This window comes from Hetaerina americana, unplaced genomic scaffold (genome assembly GCF_022747635.1).
Source record: "Hetaerina americana unplaced genomic scaffold, ioHetAmer1.1.p SCAF_61, whole genome shotgun sequence".
Taxonomy (NCBI): Eukaryota; Metazoa; Arthropoda; class Insecta; order Odonata; family Calopterygidae; genus Hetaerina; species Hetaerina americana.
In genome coordinates, this window is record NW_027287217.1 from 1,602,548 (window position 1) to 1,630,392 (window position 27,845).

The window sequence follows — 27,845 nt, forward strand, 5'->3', positions numbered from 1 at the left end:
TCTCAATTTACCAAGCATCTGTGGGGAGAAAATAAAGGGAGCAATATCCACGTGGAACTGATACACCAAATGGACAAAGGAAGGAGGATGGACAAGTGGGCAGAGCTGGAAATCAGAAAGAATTTGAAAAAGGGTCATTTGGCCTTCAGTTTATTGTTTGAATACCTCTCCCCAATCCTGGAAGCATCCCTTTCCTTCATGGAAAGACTGAACCCACTAATTGCCTTTCCTGATGCTTAACACCCCTCTCCTCCTTCCCATCAATGCTGATCATAACCCCTCCTCTTTCCCCTCTCTAACCCACCCCTTCCCTCACAAGAATGGTATATAAATGGACCGCAACTTGACTAATTTGTACCTGATGATGATGCCTAAGCATTCAAACTATTTGTGCTAAATTGAAGAACAGTGGGAAATTACATTGTGTTCTTCATTTAAAGGTTATACATGAATGATTTTAAATACATGTGATACATTTTACTGGGAAATCAGCTGACTCTAGCATTATTACATTATAAATCAAGACTGAGACCTTTTACGTGTTCCCTTTATACTTTTCAGGAATCATCCCATGCCTATTCGGCTAGAGAGAACACTTATCAAACAGACTAATTATCTAGCTGTTTTCTGTGCACCTATACAAACAGTTTCAACTCCAAGATTTCACCAATAAGTAGGTGATTATTACAAAAATTTAACATTCTATTGTGGGGTAGAGTTGTATATTTTTCTATTCTGAAGCAATAGTATTAATTGAAATTGCATACTCAAAGCCACCCACATTTACTTGGGAATTCTTTAGATTCTAAATGATATCTTGAAAATGGAGCTCTTGAATTCAATTTTTCTCAAACCCTTTCACTGCTGTGAATGTATCTACTACGTTTACATGGTAGGCTGCTGTGAATGTACCCTTTCATCCTCTCTGTGGTGCGCTATCATACTTTGAAATATTATAAAAAGTTTGTTCATCAAAATAACTAATCAAAATTTTCCATCTAAGAAAGAGTGACCCCAGACTATTTCTGGTATTTCCATGTTTTTATTATTTTGGGAATAATAATGGTTGTGGAGATATAATACCCTCTCTTTTCACAGCATGTGAAGAGTAGATTCTGTAGAGTGAGCCACAGTGAAAAGGCTAACTGAGGAATCACTTTCCAAGCAAATGTTTATTGCCATGTTGGTTTTATCCATGGGTTATATTCAATTGAAATTAATTAAAGATGAATGCACAAAGATTCTAAAAGTTTGATATTGTATAGAAAGTGCATATTATTTACACTGGGGAAAATATAGTTTTTATGGGAAAGAAGTAAAAGGTTTGAATGGAAAATAAGTAAACCAGCATAATGTACACAAAAATTAGTTATTTCAGTCTCACAATTACTTTTGTAGATGCTGCAAGGTGATAAATAGTTAGTGTCCAATTTGTACAGCTGCCTAACTCTTATGAAGGCCACAGGAAATTTTTTAATCTTCAAAATGAATATTGTGTTAGATATTGTGCAAACTTGATAATGGAATGGATATTTATGATAGATTAGTCTAAATGGTTCATACCTAGCATTGAGTACATGTGCGTTGATATGCTTCCCTCCGACCAGATTGCAAGAACTAGTTCACTTCAGGTTGGGGATTGGGTGATACATTACTACCCAAGTTTTGTTCCCCATATATTCCTAAATATTTTGGATGAGTTTTTAAGGAATATTCATTATATATATGTTTGATTGGAACTTCTTATGATCGCAGAACTGACTCTAAAAGATAAGAATGCTCTCTGAATATTTATATGTTTGTGCCTGGAGATTTCTATACAGAAAAAGATTAGTTGTATTATCATCCTCAAATGGCTATTTACATGCATGTTAATATTAGAATGATATAAATTGCTATCAGTCTGTGAAAGATAATTTTTTAGTCCATACTACATCTATTAATTTGGATAAAGTTCACATAAGCACACACCTAGGCTGTTTCATAATAATAATCTTTATTCATCCAAGAGCAGCACGTGCCACTATAGATGTAGTCAAAAGAAAAACATGTAAATACATATATTCATTACCGTGGTGAAGAGATACGCATGCATTATAATTTCACTCTTGAGAAGTCCAGTTCAAAACATTCATCTGAAGAATACAAGAGGTTTGAAATCAACCAATCCTCAATTACGTTTTTGAACCTATTATAGCTAGTCAGTCCTGAAATATGGGAAAGTTTGTTAGTATAATTTTGAGGCAAGGGAAAATGAATAGTTGTAGGTTTTGGGCAATTTGAATTTGGTAATGTTTAACATATTTCTTGACCTTGTATTATGTCTGTGTGTACAGCCTCCTCAATGGCTTTGCCAACCACAGGAATGATGGAAACGGGGTGGTAATTTTTTGGATCATTTTTTATTTAAATTGGTATTACTTAGAGTATTTTTAGGACATCAGGAAAGTGTCTAGACCAGAAACAGGAGTTGATGACCACAGAGAGAGGGAAGGAAATTTGATGAACATTGGCCTTAATGATATCATTAGAGAGACCACTATTCACCTATCACCCAAATAAAATGATTGGAACTTATTTTTAGAGGTGTAATAATTCCAACAGATGACACCAACATTTTTTTTGGTCACCCTCCCATGCTTATTATGTGGAATGATGACTAGTCCGTTGTTCAAATAAATTATGCACTTCGTAATTTTAAATATCCGTGTATAAATTTCATTATAAAGCATCATTTGTTTAGAAAATAAAAATTTGGCATTTAAATCAAAAGGTAGAATGAATTATGCGGAAATTTACTCATTAATCTATTATTTAAGTGTAAATACTAGTTCTGCAATGTAAAAAATCTTAAAAATTCCGCGCTAGAAACAAGAGAGAGAGAAAAAGAGAGATTATTTAAGTGACTGTCATTCTGCGTGATCAGAATACTGTCGGCTCAACTATTGGGAAGGGGTAGGGGTACTGTTTTAAATATTTCATGGGTATGTTATGGTGTGTCAGGTTAACCGGCGTATGAAATATTCTTAGTTTATAAGTTAACTAGATTTTTAGATAGGTACCGAAAACTGTAGTAGTTTCGTAAACTCGGTAGGTATAATTCTCACCCAGATTGACACTGTGAAGACTTTGTTTTGTTTTACTCGTTACTTGACATTCATTTGACTTGGCATTTGTGTGTGCTTAGCCTAGTCATGTAGCCTTCCCCTCGTGGATGGGAAGTTGCGATTCTTCACGCCATTCCAGTTTTGGAAACAAACTAATAACGTGCATTGACTTGAGGTTCTACTGCGTACTTGGAAATTAAGTAAGCTTTAACTTCTGAATATACACAGGATTGCTATTGATTTAGGACATAATAATTGTCACCGATATAGATTAGTGACCTGGTATTATGACGATTTTGACCGTTGTTAAAGCCGCTCGACCCGTTCAAGTGACAACGGTGAGAACGTAAGAACAAGAGGTATGAAATAAGAGAATTTAAATGTTAAACGGTTGTTCCGAATACACAACCCATAATTTTTCCTGCCACGTCCGGGATTAGGACCCAGGCCCTTGGAGTGGGAAGCGAGCACGCTGCCACTGCGCCATATCGAACCCTAACGTACTTACATTTTTACTCCAATCCAAAAATGCTTTCAAACTTGCCTGAAAATTTTCAATATATATATTGTCTGGACGCTTGAAAACCATCACCAAATCCAAATATGCCAGTAAATGCAGGGAAACAGTGGACTGGTATGAGGGAAAAGTTGGGGTCTTGAAGGAATAGTAGCTCAGGGCCTTGGCCGTTTATTGGAGAATCTGCTGCAAATAGTTGCCTGCAGGACCAGTTTCATGTTCTAGCTCTTATACTTGTTTTGATGTTCCACGACTTATGGGTGGTCACTGGGTCAGGGATACAGAATGAGAGTAGATGGAGCTTGTATGGGAGGAGTGAAAGTAAAGGGATCAAAAGAAATTGATAAAATGAGATGGGAAATCATCATCCTTGAAACCTTTGAGTGATGTGATTGATTTTATGTCAAAAGGAACGTGATTGTACGAGGGTTGCTATTTGTAAAATTTGTTGTCTCAGGTGTAACTTTATGGAATTTCATTACATTTCAAGTTGCTATTTATATTTTGAGCCTTAACAACACTAAGTGCTTTAGGCACCATCTGACGTTTCCATCTCAAAGTTTGACCCTTTTAACGCAAACCTTCTTCAGAACATTTTATTGTTTGATCATACTTGTGTTGTTTACAGTGGCTCGAAAATTTTGTCCTTGCAAAAAAATGGGAGTTAACTTGTGAACACTTTTGTGCGAAGATTTTTTACGACTTTTGATGTGGATTATCAAGACAAGAGTGCATCGATCAACTTACTTCCACTGAAATAGCCCAAGTATTGAACTCTGATGGATGCCTTGTTGGACTTCAGGTGGTTTTGGCTGTATTGATTTGGTACCTATTGCTGTGTAATGGGAGTATTTGATTTTGTGCTTCCAGTTTGTCAGAAAATATTTGATCCAGTACGGGGCATTGCTATCCAGCCTTACTAGTTTAGGAAAGAGTAGCTCCTGGTTAATATTATCAAATGCTTTACTCAAATCGTAGAATATACCTAGTGTACTATATTGACTGCCTAGGGCTTTGAGTTAGTAGCTGAAAGGTATTAGTGGTGGTGGATTTACCAGTTTGGAATCCCTCCTGTGCCACAAATATTTTGGAAGGCAATATTTTCAATGCTCACATCATAGTATGTAATAATAATTACATATCCTTTTAAACTGCCATTGTAGTTGGATACCGTATTTTGTGCATATAAATTTGACATATAATATTCAAGTGATTTGCAGGAAAAAGTACTTACTACTAAGTATTTTTTCCTACATCAGGAATCGCTTGTCTTTGTTTCATTTTAAAACATGTTTACATTTTCATTATTTAACAAAGTATGCCAGTCATTGGGAAGTAGTTCTGATAGTAAAACATTTGAATCAACGTTTTTAAAACTATAAATTTTATTCTATTGTTTCAGGCTTCACTTCGTGGAAGTAATTAATATCCATTACTAAAAAAGAAAGAAAGACTCGTACTTTTCCACAGATTTTATTATACGGTGAAACGCTAGACAATCGCACACGCGCTGATTCGCGTGTGCGATTGTCTAGCTATTTGAATCATTACAACTTATCGTTTTAAAAATTAGTCATTTATGACATTAGGTTTTTGCTTTGTAATTAAAAGTACGAGTCTTTCTTTCTTTTTTAGTAATGGACTATAAATTTTAGTCACATCATCCAAATGATGATGTTTTCATGTTTAAGATTTATTTAAGAGCAGGTTCATACTCCTCTAAAATGGCCAGGAGCCTCTCATTGGCTACTTAAAAAAGGACATTATTATTTGATGTAAAAACCAGAACCAGTAGATCTTCATTTATATTATCAACGCTATTTTTTTGGAAAAGTTGGAAAAATAAATATATACCCTCAATCATCTTAGCTCCATCCTTTAAAATCACTGAGATTATCACTGATTGCGTTCCGATTAACATGAGGAAGATTGGTGTCACCCAGGATTTCCACATTAGTGAAATAAGCTGAGTTACTTCACTAATTCAAAGAAACCATTTTGAATGCTGCAATAGTAACTTTTAACCGAGTCATCTGCTAATTTGTTTTACAATTTGAAATTGTTGCATTGAGGTACCTCACATTTACTCGAGCATCTTGCAGTGGTCTAGAAAAATGTTAGCTTTCAAACTGCCGAAATTTTCAATTCGACAAGATTATTATGGTGTCAGTTGTAGATGTGTCATTTTTGGTACCTTTTCATAGGCATCAGTTTGCTGCAGTGAAGTGAATCGCAAATCAATGAGTGAGAATTAATTAACTATGGGGCATAAAATTGAATAGCTGTGAATTTATCCCAGATACCAGTAGTGCATGCTGAAATACAATACAATAAGTTGAATTTATTGAATTAGATCAATTCTCCCATGTGATAAAATTCTGTTGTTCTCTTTAATTACGCTAGTAGTAGTACTTTTATTTATCCACGGGTAAAATACATTTTTATGGAGTTTTCAAGATGGAAAAACAATGAAGGTACACTACAGAAAATTGCCCTGCTGAAGTGCATATGAAGTGCACTATACAAAATAAAACAATGCATTGATTTGAAGCCAAAAACTTATTGCAAGTTATATTCCACATATACATTAATGCTAGGGAATAAGTTTTTTGTAGGATATCTTTTACACATAGTTAGAATTTTCTATGCTCCTGGCATTTAATTGTAGATGGCATTTTGTTTAGAGGTTGAATCCTTGGTGTGTCATGCTGTTGAGGCTTTATGATGTCCTGTAGCTGTTGCAATTACTAGATCACAGATCCAGTAGTTGGATTTGCTGACTAAGCAAGCTTACAGCTCTGGTCATTTTTGCCATTGGGAATGGGTTGGAGATTGATGACTGTGAATTTTAGAGATACCAGGATTTCGGATGGAGTGGGGCCTGGTAATGTCTGCGTATTAGAAATGCAGGCTGAAGGAACCTTTGGTTTGACATCTGGTAAATGAAGCTGAAGGGCTGTCTTGAATTCTTTAAAACTGGTTATAAAAACGTTCATTAATATCCAGGAAAAACTGGAATTTTGGCGAATTAATTTTAATTTACCAGAAAATAGATAGGAGGAGGGATACATGATGTCTGTATTTTTTTCATTTGAATGTAACGTGCCTAACTAATCCATTGATTTGTTAAACTAGTAGCATTCAGTGTGTTCTATCTATTCAACAAGAATGTAAAGAATTATGCATCAGATGTGTGTACATTGAAAGATTATTCTTGCAATTTATTTAGGCGAGTCCAGACCAAAATAACTACTTACCTTTTGCTGCTCTATAACCGAGTTTCCTTATCATTAGGTACTTATGTCTTTGTGTGAGAATACCAAAATGAGTTCTCCCTAATAGGAATAATTTGCATGATGTCTATGCTAGAGGGAGGGCTGGATAACTTTGAGGAAATCAAGTAGTATATTGACAGCAGAAAACATTGAAAAACAATTTTCATCGTTAAAAACTTGGAATCAGAAGCCATATAATCGCTAGCCACCCCGGAACTGAAATAATTATCTATTGGAAATTCAAAGGAACTGCTGGAGATGTCAGGATGGGAACTTTATATGGAGTCATCCGCTGATATGTATTACAATGCAACAATTTCAAAGTGTTAAAATCATTCACCCTAGTCGAGGAGAGTTATATTTACTCTTTGAAATAATTGCATTTTATTCGAAACTTGACCACCTTTATGGCTTGATAATGTTAGTACAGGGGTTGGACTACTGACCCGAGTTTGATTCCCAGGCAAGCTTCTCTGGCCACCAGCAGTTTCACCCAAGCTGTGATTTTTTGGGTACCACATCTTCCTGGGAAACCGTAACCGGCACAGGGAAAGGAACTGGCCCCCCTACCCTGATGTGGGAATTTCACACGCCGTCGGGCTTAGTACTGGGTGAACTCTACCATCACTTACCAAACCAACCTTTGGGTTGATTACTGTGTTTATGGGTTTTTTAATGTGTCCATATTATTAAGAACCAGAACCGCTAAAACACCAATCAATGACTGGTTTGTATACTAGGATCACTTAATGGACCAGGAATGTAGTACAATTGAAAAGATTTAAGAAGCAACTATAAAATTATGGATTTTCAGCAGAAAGGTAATTTGTATCTGTTAGAATGTTGGATTATGTAGTTAATATTACTAAGGCTCAAATGGCCATTTAAGTGGTTATGTGTATTTTACTGATTAAAGGTAGATTTTGGACTGCCCCAAATTGTTATTATCTTTTATTTATCGCAAGGACTTTGTCTAATTTCACTGATAGTATTTCTTTCTTAATTTCTTTGTGGCTTCTACCTGCTTTTATGCTGCCTAAAAACCTATTCTCATCCTTCCTCTATCTTTCTTGTACATTATTCTTCCTCCTATCACAGTGGTCAACATCCTACTGCCTTTAAATATTTCCTCCCCCTGCTGAACTGCCTTTTTCAGATTTCTCCCAGCAACTTTCCATCTTTGCCCACCCTATTTAAAACATTATCATTTGTCTTTCTCTCCGTCCAACTTATTTTCTCCATTCTTCCCTGCACTCACATCTCACAAGCCTCAAATCTACTGTCATCTGCCTTTTCGGAAAGACCGGGTCTCACATTCATAAAGCACTACGGTCCATAATTAAGTCTTCACCAATCTTTTCTTTACATCTTTACCCGATGTACCCATTTTTACTAGTCTTCTTGTAAATGCTTCTTTTGCTAGCACATTTCTTCCTACCCCCATTACTATACCTATTTTCCTCCAAAATACTTCCAAATTAAATAAACTTCTTACCCCGTGTCTTTTGCCATTCATTAATTAAATTCCTTTGATATATCCACACCTGTTTTCAATGTGTTGAGCATTCAGAGTCCTGGTGTTGTACTTTGAATGTGGTACTCTCTTTCCTCATTATTTCATCATGAAAACTCTTTGAGATTCTTATTTCATTGAGGGCAGTCTCTTGAAGCTCTCAGTTGCACTTGCCATACTTCCTTTGCCTATCAAATGCCAGAGATACTAGTTCTCTGAATAATTTGGTCTTAGGTCATCCCAATTGTCAAATAGCAGAGAGTTCTAAAAACTAGACAGAATGCATAGTATTGGTCTTCTAACAGGTTAGAAGTTTGATTCTTCAGCAATAATTTGTTAATCAACTTTATAAAATCTGAGAAATCAAGTGATCTCTGTGAATATTTCAAAAATCCCTAATTAGAGTGTGGGTGGGTATAAGATTAGGGGGAGGAGAAAAGGAAGAGAGTGGAAGGTAGACTTAAAACCACAGTTGTTCTCAATGGCATCAAATAAGAGACTATTGGAAGTGTCATCTAAACAAAAATAATGACCTAATGGTGAAAATTTTCTACTAGATAAGATGAATTACACATTTGGTTTTGATATACTTCATCATCTTCAGGTACAGAATGAAGTCAAGTGCTGTCTTATATGTATGTATTTATCTGGGAGGAAAGGAGATGTGGCAAGGAGGAGGAGAGGATATTGCAGCAAAGGAGGAAAGGGTTGGCATTATTGTGTTCGAATTTTATCACATCATACCTGAAACTATGTAATTGATATGCAAATAGCACCATAACTCTACTCAAAGGTAGAGTGACCTCAACACCTTCGTAAATGTATCTCTCCTTTCCAACATTCCACTTTCATGGCTGGTGTCCTAAATCCTCAGTTACAGAATACAGTCACAGTGGAATTCTGAATATTGTAAGGAAGGTGGTAGAATTGTTCCACAAGAGAGGGAATTGTTCCTACAACCTTTGGTCAACAGCTTTTGCAGATTGTGGCTTCCAATTAAGCCCCCAAAACTTTTCTTGTAAATTTATTAGGAATATTAATGTAAAATAAAGTTACTGGCACATAGGTATGTGGTGTTAAAACAATGGTAACTGAGTAAAAATCCACTTGCTGTGTTAGTATTAATCTTAACTGGTGCATTAGAAAAAGTTACTTTTTTGAAGGGTAATTGTAATTTTATTTCATTAATGTAAATACCTATAGGTGGTCACATATGCATTCTTCCATATTTTTATCTGTAAAATTATGCTTAATATCGGATTTGCACATTTTATAAATAGAAAAAGGGATTGCTGAGGAAAAAATTGGTTGTTTAATGGCTTCTACAGCAAATGTAAAAAAAAAACCATTAATGCTCAGTTGGCTGAGGTATGTACATTCAATTTCATAGTTACCTTTTGTGTAGTATTAGGATATTGTAGTTTGAGTGAGTGCTGCGATAGAACCGTCATCTGGTTTATTATAAATTATACCCAAAAAATGAGTACATAGTTGGATTAACTTAAAAACAGAAACAACTGGTGACAAAAGAGCCAATTAAAAAAATTGTGAAGAAATCAAATGGCTAATTGAACCATTCCCATAGCTCACGTTAAAATGAGTCAACAACCTTGTTTTGTGTTTCTAAATGATAAACTTGTTATATGAAGTTGAGATCTTCAGTTCCATTTTTACTTAATAACTTAAAATATATATTTAATCCTAAGGAAAAGGTGCTGGTGGTGTCCTTGTTTGATAAATTTATACGCTGATTTGAATTCAATCGAAAACTTCTATTCAAGAAAAGGAGGTCTTGGCATTTGAAAGTAAAGCAGAAAACAATTTTAGATTTGAGGATTTGATAAATAAAAGGAATTTTGTCAGTCATACAGGCATGCAGCCTGTAGTTCTAGCCATTATTTCTAATGTTAGAGGACAATTTATCGATCAGTTTGATAAGTAAAATCTAAGTGCACGTACTGTTGGCTAGTCATACTAACGGACAATTATATGTAGTCTTTATTAGAGGTTAAAAATTGAGCATGAATCAGAAAAATATTGCTCGTGATGTGGGACTGGAATGGAGTTTTGGGAGAGGGAGGAACAAAGAATTATTGCAGTGAGAAATCAAGTTTTTGCAGAAAAAAGTTTCTCACTAAATCAAGTGGCCATATAACATCTGGCTCCTTCCTTATTAGGAAACTAGCATAAAATTTCCCTCATCCATCCCAACTGGTGCTTGCACCCCCTGCCACACACCTTTTTGGTGGATGACTGGGTGTATATGTATATGGAGAATTGTTTCCTCAGACACCCTGGAACTTATATGCTGTTAAAAAAATCAGTGTAGTATCTAATTTGGTATAATGTTCATGGGGTATGATAGCCTTTCAAATAAGGCATTCTTACTCCTAAAAATGGCCCTTGAGGCTATGTCTAACCCCCCCCCCCCCTCTATTCCCCTGGTGAAACCCTATTTCAAAAAACATGCTATACTCTTAACTTCCCTCATTATACATTGCATTATCCATTAAACTTAGCCCTTAACTGTGTCCCATCAGTCAACCAAATACATTTATACCATTCTTGCTATAGTGGCAATATTCATGCCAGACATTTCTTATTCCTTGGCAGAGCTCCAATGGTATACAATAAAATTGCTTCCAGCAAGAAATCAATTACATCACGTTCGAGATTCAAGGAAAATTCAAAATAATTATTGCTAAGAAAAGCATAGTACTGTATAGCTGAGTTTCTTGAGCACAGCTGTAATTCCTGTAGGTTTTAAATGATTAATATAGTATGTTCTATGCACTGCTATTGAATTATGTATTCTAGTGTGCTTGTTTCCTCTTGTCTGAATGATTGTGTATGTGTGTGAATGTATATTTGTTCTGTTTTACAAGATGAATAATTACAGAAAGGAAAGAGAGAAAAAAATTGAATGAAATGATTGCAGGATTTGGAGAATAATGAAAGGAGAACTAATTGAGAGAAGCTGAAAGAGTGAATTGGGTCTAGGAACCTTTTTGGAAAGGTTGCTGTAGTGTTTTGGAGAAATGGTGGAAATGGACTGAAATAGGTGCTCTGCTCAAAATTTAATGCAGATTATGAACCTAAAATTTAACCAAAATCAATTGAAAATAGAAGGGAGAAGGATAGAGGAAGGATGCATGTGGAAAAACATTTCTGTGAAGAAAATTGGCCATTTTTGATAAATGAAGAGGAATAAGAGATGATTGGGATGAGAATGGACCAAAGAATTCTAGATATTAAGATAAAAAATGTAGAAAGGTGAAAGGAATTGAAGCAGGGAAATTGTAGTGATAAATGTGTCTCCAGAATATTTAAGTGTTCTGAGTAAATTGAAAGAAAGAATTAACCTGGACCAATCCAGACAGTTTATGAGTTTATGTTTTATCAGGGTGATTTTAATCCCAATACTGGAAGTGGTAGTATTTGATAACTCTAAATAAATTTCTGATATCATATGTGGCAAAGGAAACACTAAGAATAATCAGAAGAGTACATAAACAACTACATAGATTAAGATGAGTAAGGAGCAGGGATTGGGAGTCTTATAGATGATATGTAGCAAAATAAGTATATTAATAGAAGGAATATTGGATGTATTCAATAGGTTTATTTCTATCTAAGAGAATGTTACTTGGATAAAGATAACTTCGATCAAGGTATACTGTATTGAGAGATGGAACAAGTGCTTCAGAAAATAAGGTAAACAAGGCGCTTTGAATAAATAAATCCCCCAAAGAATTGAATGTGTTGGGATTAGTGGAAGGATGAGTTTTTGGGTGAGGTATTAATGCAGTAGAAGAGTATTCATGAGTATCATAGCCCAGTGGGTATAGTTCTGAGCTGCTGACTGGAGAGTCCAGGTTTGATTCCTGGGGAACCTCTGCTCATCGAAACTGAGCCATTTTACTGGGTTCCAGATCTCCATGGGAAACCAAAGTCAGTACGGGGAAAGGAATTGGCCCCCCATCCTGATGAGTTAATGCCAAATGATTTTGGTCTTAGTATTATATGAACTCTACCCTCATATATCAAAGTAAATTTAAACTTGGGGTTGTTTGATGTGGTTGGTGTTATTTATAAGGAAAGAGATAAGCAGTGGACTTGATTAAGTTAGTTTTAGTTCCCTATCCAAAAAGAGACTCAGCAAATGTGTGTTAAATCATGGAGTGAAAACCATTGCATTATGCAATTGCATTCTTGGAATTTACTCTGTTTCATCTATCAAGAGAAATGGATGAACACGTAAGAGTAAAGGATTGTTGGGAAAGCAGTTGTACAGCATTGATAGGTGAAAGAATTGGGGTGCTTGGCTTCTAAAATTCCCTGTGGATTTCAGTCATAATTACATTTCTTCAAAAGCTTAAATGGCAGAGAATTGACAATTCAAAGGTCCTTGGTTCAAATCTTGATCATGGAAACTTTTTCTTTTTGAAATATGTACCTTTCTTCTTTTCTTACCAATCCTATCTTTGTCAATGTATGTGCTTCTCATCCTTTTTCTTGTATCTATCCATGAGAAAAATATATATCTATCGCTCAAAATTGTTGAATTGGGATAGGGAGAGTGCTTGTCATATTACTTCATTTGCTTTGCAGTGTAGTGTCATTATCTTTTATAATTGCTAGGTTCCTTTCATAAAAATGGAAGAATATGAAGAGGATAGTGATACCCCAGTGGTCCACTCAGATAGCCATGAAGATGAAATTGATGTGAAAGCATTGTGTGAGTGTGAACTGAAGACTGAGAATGAAAATGTAACCAATGATGATCAGAGTGACAATACTACACATCATAATGGCAGCATTGATGAGGTACCTACGTTCAGCATCCTCAACACCATTTCATTTTGAGTTACGATGGAAGTGATATACCCAATTTGGTGTCCTTTGCAAAACAAAAAGAATTTTTGTGACAATTCAAAACAATCATTAATCAATGTGGCACATTACTAATTTCAGGATGCAGAAGATCTCCAAAGTATGCCAATGTTGTTGCAGTATAAGTGTGAGATGGATGAATCACCTTATGCTGATCAAAGCAAGGATTCAATGGATTCATTAACAAATAAGAGGCATGCCAGCCCGAACAAGGCAGCTGGAATAATGAGTTTAAAGAGCAGAGGGGAGAATGACATTGTGCACAAAAGGAAGGGGGGGACTTGCAAAGGTATCATATGATGCAATTCTTGCACTGTGTTATTCCACGTGACCCAGGGTTTTTGCATGAGTGATCATCTAGTTTTTGATAAAATTTTAGGTGTACCATGTTTTATTTCCTTGATAGTTGGCATAGAAGAGTAGAAATTGAATTTCATTGAAAATATACAAGATGGGCGAAGGTTGAAACATTTTTTGGGGACCTTTAAATATGTCCAAATGAGTATGAAAGTTTTCTGTAAAATTTTCCAAATAGAGTTCAGGATGATTAAATTAATTCAGAGAGTTCAGGATGTTAAAAAAAATAAAAAAAATTGACTGAGATACTCTTGGATATGGTGTCACTTCTATGCTAATTCTCAGGAAAATTAAAAATAGTGTGGACCGAGTGCTGAAAATAGCTTTTGATTTAAAAGCGATTTCCACATTGGATCTCCATAACGCTCACGTTTCAAATCACCATAAATATTTGAGCCTGAATTATACCCTTAGTTATTTTAGTGTGCAATGCACTGTTCCTTTATGCCATAGATTTAGTGCATATGTCAATGAGGGAAAAATATTGGGTAAATTTATTGAAAAATTAGGATGAAGCGTACTTAACTTCATAGCTTCAAAATTATTTTTTGTCTCTCTTGCATCTCGTGACTTAATTCCTATTCGGCATACAGATGCAAATGTAGTTTTTATTTGTCAATCTCTCAGTTTCTTTCCATCCTTCTCCATATGTACCATTATCTATGTTTCTGCTGGAAATCTCACCAATCGGAAAAGGTTAATTTTAATGGGAAGAAATGGGTTCTTTAGAGGTGGAATCCTTTAGTTTCTCGTCTTGAAATGTTTTGCTGCAAAAGATAGACTGGCCAAAATCTTTTTTAAGCATATTTGAATTAGAGTAACTAAGGTTAGTTTAAGTGAAAACAAAAACTTATTGTGACAAACATAATTGTAAAAGAATGGCAGCGAATAAATGACTTTCAAAAAAGAGAATACATGAAATATTTATGAGGGTGATCCCAGAAGTACCCGGCCCAACAAAGAAAACACAACTTTGGATAAAAATGTATTTATGTTTCAACATACTCTCCTTTCAGCTCTATACACTTTTCCCAGCAATGTTCAATAAGTTTGATACCCTTTCTATCGCAAGAACAGTCTTGGTCCTCAAAATAGCCATTAACTGCCGACATCACCTCTTCATGGTTGGAAAATCTTTGACCACAGAGCCATTATTTCAAGTTTGGGAACAGAAAATAACCCGAGAGGGCTAAAACTGGTGAATAGGGTGCATGAGGTAGCAATTCAATCTTTAATTCATGAAGTTTGGCCATTGCCATAACGGATTTTTGAGCTGGTGAATTGTCTTGATTAAAACACTTTCTTCTTAGCCAAATGCGGCCACTTTTGCTTGATTTCTTCGCTCAAACGTTGCAATAAGTTTGCATAATACTCACCGTAGATAGATTTTCCTTTTTCAAGATAGTCAATGAAAATTATCCCTTGCACATCCCAAAAAATGCACGCCATGGCCTTGCCTGCAGATGGTCTTCGTCTTCCTTGGAGCCGGTCCTCCCTTTTGAATCCATTGTTTTGATTGTTCTTTTGTCTCGGGTGTGAAGTAATGGACCCATGTTACATCCATGGTTAAGAAACGGCACAAAAATCCTGCTTTGTTTCTGTGAAACTTTCCTAACCACTCAATTGGAACATCCTCACAACACTGGTTTTGCTCGAGTGTGAACAAAAGCGGCACCCATCTTGCAGGCAGCTTTCTCATGTCCGAATTTTCAGTTAGTATGCAATGTACCGCACTTTTTGATATGCCTACTATGTCTGCTAGCTCGTGCATTTTCAGTCGACGATCATCCAGCATCAATTTGTGGATTTTCTTCTCTGATTTTTGGAGTCATCACCTCATTTGGTCAACCAATGCGATGCTTGTCTTGGCAGCTCAAACGGCCTCGTTTAAACTCTGCTCCCCAATTTTTACTGTTGTGAACGAAGGAGAAGACTCACCCAGAGCGGAATCCAGTTCAGCTTTTATATTGGTCGGGCTGAGGCCTATCAAATAAAAGTATTGTATCATATAACGATGATTAATTTTCTCCATTTTCACAAATTCACTGAAAATGTTCACTATTGATGGCTGCCAAACAAATACTAAACCACGTAGCATCTTCAAACTTAAAACATATGATTTAAAGATTGCGTACTTTCTAATACAGTGATATTTTTCAAACAACTACTGCCATCTCTTGGTCAGACTGGGTACTTATGGGACCACCCTGGTACACTAGCAATCTTTTATATTAGGGTGACTTAAACAATTTGAAACTAAATTACGACAAAACTTGAGTACTATTGTTCACTCAATACAGTATACAAAATAATTGCAAATTATTTCTTAACAATATTCAAGTAGCTTATGTTTCTTGTCAAGTTTCTGGGAAGTCATTTTCATCATAGTCCACCCATGTTGCTGAATTAAGAAAATAGTTAAACTCCATTGTGTATAAAGTAAGATTTTTTTGATGGTTTCACATGAAGTTTTGAAATTAGTTAACCATTTCAACTTCTTCACTGTGTTGTGGAGATTATCAGTGAGCAGTTCAGTAAAGGCAAAATCGACTAATAGGCAAGTAAGCTACCATGACATTAACTTTTAACGGGGTCATTGGCTAGAGGTGAATTACAATGCAACAGTTTTAGATTATAAAATCGAGGGATCCAGGTTTGAAACCCGGTCAAGGTGAATGATTTTTACACTTTGAAATTCTTGCATTGTAATGCACAATTAGTGGATGACTCTATCAAAAGTTACTGTCACAGCATCTCCGTCAGTTTTCTTGGACTTAAGGTAAGCATTTAAGGGCTTTGATCGCAAGGTATATCTGTCTAGAAAAATGGAAAATAATGGTTTTATGTACTAGTAGAATAGATTCTTTTTTTCTTATTTCAGGTCCTCCTTATGCCTGTGATCAGTGTTGGCTAGTTTTCTCCTCATCAGAATATTTATTTAAGCACAAGAAGTTCATTCATAAAGGACAACTCCTCAAAGTTTCAACCACTTCATCTGACCTGAGACATATGGTGGACAAAACATCAGGGCCCGAGTCGTGCCAAGGTCCATCAGCTAGAAAGGAACCAATAATGGAAAGTGATGAGGTGGTGATTAACCCTAGAGGTCAAACCAAAAACGGTACATTGGATGGTATTATGGAAGATGGAATGGCAAATATGGTTGGTGCTGGATTTTTAGGTGGGGGTTTGAAGGAGGAAGGAAGGGATTCAGGTTCTGGGGTCTCACTGAGTGAGTTGGGGTGCAGAAAAGAGGATGGGGAGGACAGCGTGGATTTCCAGTGCACAATTTGCGGTGACTTGCTCAGCAGTGCAGAGATGCTCCAGGCCCACCTACTCCAACACACCCTGGACAAACCGCTGGTGTGTAAGGTGTGTGGCATCCGCTTCAAGTGGAAGAGCTGTCTCTCAAGACACGTCCGCACCCACACCCAACACAGGCCATACCAGTGTGACGAGTGCGGGAAGGGATTCATCACAAAAAGTGACCTTCGCAAACACACCCGGTGGCACACCTCTGAGCGCCCTTACCCCTGCTCCACATGTGGCAAGCGCTTCGTCCACAGTGGCGACCTTGGCAAGCACAAGCGAACGCACACTAAGGAGACCCCTTATGAGTGTTCCGTTTGTGGCAGGCGCTTCTCCCTGACCGGCAGTCTGCAGTCACACCTTAGGACGCACACCAAAGAGAAACCTCACGAGTGCCCCGATTGTGGGAAGTGCTTTGCGGAGCGCAGCAACCTGAAGGGGCACATGAGGACGCACACAGGGGAGCTCCCGCACGCGTGCACCATGTGCGGGAAGAGGTTCCCTGTGCGGAGGGGTCTCGAGCAGCACGTGAGGACGCACACGAAGGAGAAGCCGTACGCATGCACGTTGTGCCCAAAGAAGTTTGCGGTCAAGGGCGACCTGAGTCGCCACACTCGCGTGCACACGAAGGAGAAGCCGTATGCGTGTCACTTGTGTGAGAAGCGCTTCATAGACAGCAGCAACTTGAAGAGTCATGTGCGCAGTCACTCGGGCGAGAGGCCGTTCGAGTGTTCCGTGTGCCAGAAGAGGTTCAGCCGTGGTGGGAACCTCAAGGCCCACATGAAGACGCACGACAAGCCACAAAAGGCCAAGGGACTGGTGAAGGGCAATGTGATCAGCTGAATTATATATGCAAGGTGGGGGGCTTCTATCTAATGATACTGTAATCAGGGTATTACATTTGCTCTTGGTGAAAAAGTAGAAGTGTTTTACTTCTTTAAACTTAATAATTTTACTGTTGTGTGTGTGTGTGGAAATATATAAATATATATATACACACATATGTATACATATATATACATATGCATATACATATACATATATATATACATACATACATATATATATATATATATATATATATATATATATATATATATATATATATATATATATATATATATATATATATATATATATATATATATATATATATATATATATATATATATATATATATATATATATATATACATATATATATATATACATATATATATATATATATACATATATATATATATATATATATATATATATATATATATATATATATATATATATATACATATATATATACATACATACACGAGGGTCATCCGGAAAGTAGTACCCGTTCGTGCCGCATGAAGTGCTGACGACGCGAGTAGCCGCTGGACGAGGTCAGATAGCTTCAGTGGCTTGTCTGCCTTCTCTGAGCCAAGTTGCGTGACGCTGCTAGCATTGCCTGTGTTGTTTCTGTGATTGTTTACAATGTTTAAAAAAATTGAGAACGCCGCCAGTTGTGAAGTGAGGGCAGTGATTAAATTCCTCAATGCAAGAAACGTTCGCCCATGTGATATTCATCGCCAATTAAAGGAGGTGTATGGAGACAATGTAATGGACGAGTCGTCTGTTCGGCGGTGGTGTCGCAACTTCAACATGGGGAGGGGGAACACACACGACGATGAGCGTTCGGGGAGACCGTCTGTCATTACAGACCAACTGGTGAGCTCAGTTGACGAATTCGTGAGGAACGATCGGCGCGTCACAATTGATGACATCTGTGAGCATTTTCCCAATGTTTCTCGAACAATTGTTCATGAAATTGTTAAACACCATCTGCATTATGCAAAAATTTGTGCAAGATGGGTCCCTCGCGTATCTCAATGAGCTGGCGGCGAAGGACTATGCAGCAGGAATACAGAAACTTGTCACACGTTATGACAAATGCCTTAATTTGCTTGGAGATTATGTTGAGAAGTAGTTTAAAGTATCCTCTTTCAAATAAAATTTTTTATGTTTGTTAATATTTACTTTTGTGTCTTTATTTCACGAACGGGTACTACTTTCCGGATGACCCTCGTACTTATATTCGTACGAGGGTCGTATACATATATATATATATATATATATATATATATATATATATATATATATATATATGTATACATACATACATACATAATACATACACACACATGTCAAAGGTATATATATTAATAAAAAAAATATATGTATATATTCCCGCATATTGATACTCATATGTAGGATATGATGTTTCAGTGGGTGGATAGAAAGCTTAGCTGTAGGGGTTGGGTTTGATTCCCAAGGACACCTCTTGGCATCATTAGCTGTGCCCGAGCTATGAGACTTTTTCATGAACCAAATCATATTGGGAAACCATACCAGTGGCACAGGGAAAGGAACTGACCCCCCCCGCCCAACCCTGATGTGTGAATTTCACAGTCCATAATGAGCATAATATTTGGAGAGCTCTACTCTCACTTATCAAATCAACCTTCCATTTTTTTATTGTTGGTACATGAGGATCCAAGACCTCTGGGATTTACTCCACGTGGGTCCATATGGCTGGGACAAGTTATGTATCTCTCCTCTACTCAGGTGCTCCTTGATTGGCATGAAAAAGTACTGCATTGAATTATGTACGGAATTTGGCACTGAAATTTAATTATATTTTCACTGAATCTATTTCACGATGGGTTAGATGAAAGAAGGAACTGCCATATTCTCAATCGCTATAAAGCCGATTTATAATGAGTATTATTGGCCAATTATGTTCCCATCTACTTAGCTTTTCCGGTGGAAAATTCATTTCCAGACACTGGACAGCCTGTAACTGTCTTCTGTATTGAAGTTGTTTAATTTTTTGTGGATTTCTATGGCTTCCCGAATGAGTCACGGGGAGTAACAGCTTTATTTCAAGAATATTTCTCCTTTTTCAAAGTCAATGTTGTGAGTTAATCCAGTTCATGTGTGGTCAGCAATCACAGAGAGGCACAATTGTCTATTCTTTGTTGCATCTTCTGTGATGTTCCTCTAAATGGCATTTCAGTGCCAGAGCATGGGCTCCAATGAGATTTCCAGGCATCGCAGGTGTCACAGTAGGCCGCCTCTGCAATGCCCTCTAGAGCCTTAGTTTAGACCTCATTGAGTTTATCAACTGTGCCAAAATGATGTCCTTTCGTGGAATTTTTCAAGCATGGGAACAAAAATAAGGCTGAGGGAGCCAGTTAAGGACTGTAGGGCAGATGGGGAACTGTTGGCACCTTTGAATTGGTCCGGAATCATGTCACAAGGAAGGCATAATGGTCTGGTACATTATTATAGTGATGCTCCCAATTGTCTGCGATGTCAGAACAGATGTGACATGTGATGAACCCTTTATTCGAGTTAAATTGTGCATCACAGTCTCGTGAATGGTACTTTTAGGAATGTTTAAAATCTATGCCACTTAATGAACCCTCAAATCAGGGACTGAGGGGAGAAGTTGTGTTACACATATCACATTTTTGTCAGTCATGGTCATTAATGGCCATCCAGCATGGGAGTTCAACAATTTCAGAGTTTAAAAGTCATTTGCCTGGACCAAGATTCGAACTCAGATCCCTCGATGTCAGTATGACTCCGTTAAAAGTTACTGTTATGGCATCTCCCGCAGTTTCTTGGAAATTGTCCAGAATAGGCTTTATCACTGACCTCTTCAAGCCCTTCTAAAAAGGCCTTGGTCCACTGGTAGACCTGATATTACATCAAACAATTGTCACCAAAGACTGTCATTATCATAAGAAATGTTTCCCTGCTGATCTACCGAGTTTCACACAAAATGTTATGGAAATTCTTTCTTCAAATGAGTTCTTCATTGCAGCTTGCATTACAGATAAAAATGAATTCTCAAAAAAAACCTGTCCTTACTCTCCAGGTGGTCGGAGATGACTGAGTGATCAATTGCACTGTGACATAAAGTCTCTTCACAATAAAATCACTGACATCACTTTTCGGACTAACCCTGTAGAAACTTCTACTGTTATATTTCACCTAATAGACAGCACTTTGAATTTCCTTTGAGAGCTGGTCCTTAGCCTTGCAGAGGACGTCAGATGCCTTTGTGTCACAGTTATATTTTTTGGCTATATTGTATTTGGTGAGGGTTCTAACTATATTCTCCATTGTTCCTGCTACCTAAGCAATTATTTTGAAGGCTGTTTTTTTCTCTTTGGTTTCCATTGAAATGGACATTAGTTTTTTCAGGTTCAATTCTTGTTTACATTCTTCCTTGCCTGCAGCCCTGCGGATCACATCTTGGTGGGACATCTTTATTGATCAAACGTTCAGGGCACTAAAATGCTGTTTACGGAAAGAACAAAGAAGGAGTGACAAAGAATAAACTGTGCCTCTCTGCAATTGTAGACCACACCTGGAATAGACTAACTCACAAAATTGACTTAAAAAAAGCTGGAATAATTATAAAAGAAACCTGTTACTTAGCACGACTGATTTAAGAAGTCATAGGAATCCACAAAAAATAGAACTTCAGTTACATGCTCTCTGGTGCCTGGAAATGCATTTTCAACCATAAGAACCAAGCAGGCAGGTATGCCATTGGCCAATCAGAGAGCACCCAAGTGGAATGGTACTCAATTGGTCAATGAGAGCACACATGAGCAGAGGAGAGAGGTATATAAGATGGGAAAAAATCAGCACCAAGTAGTCCTGGCCTGATGATGCTGACTGCAATTCCAGAGACTGACATGGAATAAATCCCAGAACACTTGGATCTTAAATAACTGTATATTGGTAAGCCTTTACAAATAATTATTATCACATATTGATTGAATGTGGGTCGCAGTAGACCAGGGGTAGAGCGTAGGACTACTGACCAGAGGGTCCCGGGTTTGATTCCCGGGCAAGCCTCTCTGGGCGCCTGCAGCTCCACCCAAGCTATGGCATTTTTTGGGTGCCACATCTTTCTGGGAAATCATAACCGGCACAGGGAAAGAAACTAGCCCCCGTACCCTGACGTGTGAATTTCACACGCCTTAGTACTGGGTGAACTCAATCATCACCTGCTAAACTGACCTGCGGGTTGATTACTGTGTTTATGGTTTTTTTATTGAGAGAATGTTTACCTTATATTTTTTTATCCAACTCATTTCACCATTTTTAATGCCATTGCTTCATTGTGATATGGTTTTTAAAAATGTCGTTAACAATCTTTTTACTTGAAAATGATTAACCCTAAAAATTTGGAGGATTTATGTCTTGAAGTAAGGGGTTTCTATGAGAAAGAAGATGTATGTCACATTTCCAAGTGGGCAACACAAGCAAACAAAGGAATGAAAATACTTCCAGTCTCTTCTGATGTCTGGTGTGAAGTATTAAATTCATGAATAGCTTATGTTGTTTTAAGACCATGTTAAGAACATTGTCAGCCACAATGAGGAAAGATGATTGATTTGGTTTGATAAATGTCAAAGTGATCATTTAATTTTGAGTTGCAGAAGACAATATTCACTTAGATGTCATTCAGTCAGCTGATGGGAAATTCATGTATTTATCTTTTAAGTGAAATGTCTATATAAATTGGTTTATTAGATATAGATCAATTCGTTTATCGATCTTTATGAGTGTCCATTAATATATTAATAAACTGAAATGTTGAGTGATGTGGTAATGCTCTGCCATTACCACATCTCAAGAGATTCTCACAGCTACTTCTTTTTTCTCCTGATAGGCTTCTCTTCTTAACAGTCTACTATCCATCTCCTGTAAAACACTGTCGGAATGTTGTGGTTTTCCTGGCTGCAGGGGACACAACTGTGGAAATTAGTGGACGTGCATTTGGAGAGGGTCTGCTTAGGACATATGGATAGGCAAGGAAGGTATGAATCTGTGATAAAATGATGGAAGTTTGTTTTCTTTGCCTGGATAAGCCTCACTATGAAAAAATATTGGAATGGGGTGAATTGGGGTGTTGAGTTCAAAACATTTTAGAGGAGAACTTTATTATTTAACTTTCAATGTAGACACTCAGTTTTGTGGCGACTTGGAATGGTTAGAATGATTCTTAAGGGCTGAGGTGTAAATATGAAAACTTAAATGCTACCTAGTCCATGTAATTAGACTTTGCATTCGGTTTGAAACAAGGTTGGATTAGTACCGACTAATAATGCTCTCATCCTTAGCTCTTCTTCTGGAGTATAATCTTGGGGCTTTCCAGAATTAATCAAGGACATATTTTAATTTCTCTTCCATTCCAAATGCTACATAATTCACAAGTAGTGAATTAGTCGGATGACGTTTCTCCACAGGGTTTGAAGTATTTGGTTTTCTGTGATTTGAGTTCTGTTTAATCTTGGTTTAATTTGATGATCAGTGATTCCGGAGGACTGTCGCATTGTCTGACACTCCTGCAAGGGCTGTATAGAAATGTTCCTCTTTGGTAAATGTAATTTGGTGGGCTGCTCTAGCCCACAGTCATGTTTTATGTGTGCTGAACTTTTGAATTAGTATGCTCTGAGCTTACTGGAATGGTCCTTGGCCGTCCATCTCCATTGTGTGCTGACTCCTGATGTATACAACTGGGAGAAACACCAATGTGCCTTGGTGGATTATTTAGGCTGCCATCTCCTGCTGGAATTCTCTTATGGTGTTCTGATTGATGCTGACTGACCAGCCATTGAATGAGACTTAACTTTGAACTGAGCTGTTGATGTTACACCAACTCCAATGGTGCCTTCTAACTTGCCTCTGCAGATGACTAAAGCTGATAGCAAAAGTGCTTCAACCCTCGAACCAACCATTGTAGTTTCCTGAGTACTACCGTTGTAATCGTAATGGTAGCATGTTGATGAACGTCCATGTATATTGTACCCTTGTGGTATAAAACATCAGCCTCCCCCTACCTGCTGTCTCTTGCTTATCTCAATAAATCAATTGTGTGAGTCCATGGTTCCCACAGTTCTTTTGCCTCATATATCAATACTTGCAATGGTACACACCTTTGAATCTCAAGTGATCTAGTCAAGTCAAAAATTGGTGGATGCTTACCCTTTTTGGAAATCATTTCAATGATGAGTACATGCGTAATATGCAGACCCAGAAACAGCCATATTTTAAGATTAATGTGCAAAGTATAGCAGATCGGTAAGATCCCTTCTGAAGTGAGGGTCTGGTATCCTTAGTGTCATTGCCCTTTGGCTAATTGCTCTTAGGCTGTGGCAAGGCTGATGATATATCTCCCCAGCAGTGTATACTAAAATAATAATTTTGATTCTACAGATAATAAAAATGAAAAGGCTGGCATGGGATTCATCTGGGCATGAAATATTAAATACTGCAGTCACTGTGACAATTTAACAATGTCATGTAATCAGTGTAATTATGTTGTGAGTAAAACATCCAAACAAGACTCAAAATTAACATATCTTTGAGAAAGTCGTCCACTGAATGGCATAGCTTATGCAGTTAAAATTATTTTCACTCATTCTTAAATTTAATAAGCATATATGTGCATTTCATTTTTGGAAAATGGCAGTCAATTGAAAATCTCTGCACCAAAAGAATCAGGAGGTACTAGCCATCTCTTTTCAAAGGTCAGCATGTGTGTGCTATAGTTGAGTAGATTCTGGTTAAGTGGTTGTGTAAACTGTTTTCAAAAGTAGAAGACTTTAATTTTATATTCATATAAATAGTTATAAATTTACATGGAATTGTGAGTGCATTGAAGTGTAAGCTCATCAGTTTTATACGAGGGTCATCCGGAAAGTAGTACCCGTTCGTGCCGCATGAAGTGCTGACGACGCGAGTAGCCGCTGGACGAGGTCAGATAGCTTCAGTGGCTTGTCTGCCTTCTCTGAGCCAAGTTGCGTGACGCTAGCATTGCCTGTGTTGTTTCTGTGATTGTTTACAATGTTTAAAAAAATTGAGAACGCCGCCAGTTGTGAAGTGAGGGCAGTGATTAAATTCCTCAATGCAAGAAACGTTCGCCCATGTGATATTCATCGCCAATTAAAGGAGGTGTATGGAGACAATGTAATGGACGAGTCGTCTGTTCGGCGGTGGTGTCGCAACTTCAACATGGGGAGGGGGAACACACACGACGATGAGCGTTCGGGGAGACCGTCTGTCATTACAGACCAACTGGTGAGCTCAGTTGACGAATTCGTGAGGAACGATCGGCGCGTCACAATTGATGACATCTGTGAGCATTTTCCCAATGTTTCTCGAACAATTGTTCATGAAATTGTTAAACACCATCTGCATTATGCAAAAATTTGTGCAAGATGGGTCCCTCGCGTATCTCAATGAGCTGGCGGCGAAGGACTATGCAGCAGGAATACAGAAACTTGTCACACGTTATGACAAATGCCTTAATTTGCTTGGAGATTATGTTGAGAAGTAGTTTAAAGTATCCTCTTTCAAATAAAATTTTTTATGTTTGTTAATATTTACTTTTGTGTCTTTATTTCACGAACGGGTACTACTTTCCGGATGACCCTCGTATATCTATCTGGTTGACCAAGAATTTCAAGGACAAAAATGACCATTCTAAATTTCACTTGGTATTAATGCCTATTTAATTAGTGCTCCAATTAAAATACTTCTTGGTAGAGCCATCCAATGGCTCATTGGCACCAATGCAAAATGTACATTATATGTGGGTAGTTAGAAAAATTCTTGGAATCACCTCCAGATTTCAGTGCTATCGCAATGAATTTCCAGTGTGTTAATAGGTAATTCTTTATAAGTACGTAATGCATCAGTCCTTTGGGAAGAGATCTGTGGTGTGGACACCTCTCTGTCGTTGTTCCCATGTAGTGATTTGTGAATATGGAAAAAATTGATATTCGAGCAGTGATTAAATGCTTCGTAAAGAAAGGTTGAAAGCAAAGGAAATTCATGCCAAATTTCAGAACACACTGGGGGGACTCTGCTCTTATATATTCAGGTGTTGCCAAGTGGCCAAATGAGTTTGTTTGGTTGGGACAGCTTAAATGATGATCTCCATAGTGATTGGCCAAAATGTGCCACTACCCCAGGAATTATTGTAAAAGTGCATAAAATGGTCATGGAGAAATCACCAATTGAATCAAACTGGTTATAGTTTCGTCAGATTCCAATACTTCTCATTTGATGCTCAGGCATTTGAAAATAGAAATGACGGTCTGTGCCAGTGATTCACTTACATGCTGAAAGGTTATATTATGTTGTCTTCCCAGGGATTTCTTGTGGAACTGAACATTTTTAGGAATGCTTAGCAATCTGCTAAATGAAGTGTCTCACATAAAATTGAAGTTTATCCATGGACTAACATCTCCCTTCAGTTGCATTAAAGTGAAAATATTTTACTGAAGGAACCGAGGGGAGCATGATTATTTGACATCCTCCTCAACTCGGATTCATTTGTCTGAATGGATTGATAGTTGGGAGAAAATTTAGTGATAAAAACTCTACCTACACTCTCTGGTAGTGGGCATGAGTTTAAGTGGTGAAGGAGTTTGGAGTCCATTGTAGTTCTGTTTTTAGATGGTAATATGTTGCCAATAACAAGGAAGATCAGATCTGCTCAACCTTTAAGTTATGGTAAAATACCCATTTGTATGGGCAATTTCTGGAGAAATGCATTGTTTGAAAGATCCCCACTTTCTACACGAGCCCATTTTTAATCTCAATGGTCCAAGCCCTCTCCTAGCCAGAGAGTGTCAACCCCCTTCTCCCCTTCATGCTGGTTTCTCCCTTGCTCATTAGGGCTTGGATTTGACCATCATGAGATATGACCCCTCTCTTTAGCTCTACAGTAAATGAATTATGTAAGGATTGGGATGGTGCCGTGGCTAACTTACTGGCTTTCCACCCAGAGGGCCCGGGTTTGAATCCTGGAGGTGGCAGATATTTTTCAGTTGTGTCCCGATCCCTACTTAAGGTGCTTTGTGGAGATACAAAGTTTACAATTTAATTTTAGATTTTATTGCTCCCTGATGGGTCATCAAGATTAGGTTTGCAGGGGATGCCTATTGAGAGGCAAAGAAGGGAAAGGCATTTAGGGCATTTTTGAGGTCTTCTACCTACAATACTTTTATATGTGGAAGAGAGGGTTCACATGGAGACATAAGTATACTCGTACTATTAGACTGCCAAAGTTGAAGGGTTAATTTGATCTTAAAAGAGTTCTTGCTCCACTGCTAAAGGGAAAGACAAGATAATAGTTGTTGTATGAAGAAATTTCCCATTAATTCCAGTGGTATACTCAGTTCTTTGAAAAGTTCTCAGGTTAGAATGCTGTTGAAATATAGTGCGTAGTAGATGTCATGAAGCAGACAATCTTATCTTTCAAAAACCCCAACTGAACGTTGTGCAAAGGGCTGCCCATTTCATATTTGTCAAGGTATTTTATTTATCTATTAGAAATCTCTTGCATCAGCAATTTATATAGCTAATGTTTCTTGATTATCTGCAGCATCAAATTTTTTTGTAATTTATTCAATATGCAGGTATTTCAAATTTTTAAAATGAACATAAATATGTTGTAATAGTGCACAAGGCCTTTTTGGGCCTCAAAATCCCCTCTTACCCCTGTCTAGTAAAGCTCTATCAATGTTTTCAACAAAGTAAGTTGCCTATCCCTTCTAAATAACAAGAACCTAGCCAAATTGAAACACCAGTGCCCATTAATTAGCTGAAGTTAACTAATGCTGGGCACTGGGTGGATGGATCACCTCAACCTTTGAGATTTGAGACAACCCACATTCTACTTGCCTGTATGTGCTGGTGGAATGTTGGTTGTCTGAATGTGCCTAAAGATTTAAATACTCAGGAGTCCTTTTAAAGGTCCCCAACCCCCCTCAATCTATCTTCTGTACCCTACACAGGGT

At 37.4% G+C, this 27,845-nt stretch overlaps 1 protein-coding gene across 3 annotated transcripts; it reads left to right on the forward strand.

The window, feature by feature from the left end:
* Positions 1-3,133: 3,133 nt before the first annotated feature.
* Positions 3,134-23,964, forward strand: LOC139695649 (gastrula zinc finger protein XlCGF57.1-like). Of its 3 annotated transcripts, none has more exons than XM_071594461.1 (5): positions 3,134-3,466; positions 13,054-13,239; positions 13,387-13,594; positions 16,544-17,828; positions 22,706-23,964. In XM_071594461.1, the coding sequence occupies exons 2-4, from the start codon at positions 13,069-13,071 to the stop codon at positions 17,812-17,814; spliced, it is 1,650 nt and encodes a 549-aa protein (XP_071450562.1). In that variant the 5' UTR covers positions 3,134-3,466; positions 13,054-13,068; the 3' UTR covers positions 17,815-17,828; positions 22,706-23,964. The 3 variants fall into 3 exon arrangements, with proteins under 3 accessions (XP_071450562.1, XP_071450563.1, XP_071450561.1); XM_071594462.1 differs by having other exon boundaries at positions 3,134-3,307; XM_071594460.1 differs by lacking the exon at positions 3,134-3,466 and adding an exon at positions 4,181-4,449.
* The last annotated feature ends 3,881 nt before the right edge of the window (positions 23,965-27,845 follow it).

Coding starts and splice junctions, on each gene's coding strand:
- LOC139695649 (XM_071594460.1), top strand. CDS start 4,408: ATGCCTTGTTGGACTTCAGGTGGTTTTGGCTGTATTGATTTG. Junction 13,240..13,386: donor ATAATGGCAGCATTGATGAG/GTACCTACGTTC, acceptor TACTAATTTCAG/GATGCAGAAGATCTCCAAAG. Junction 13,595..16,543: donor GAAGGGGGGGACTTGCAAAG/GTATCATATGAT, acceptor TTCTTATTTCAG/GTCCTCCTTATGCCTGTGAT.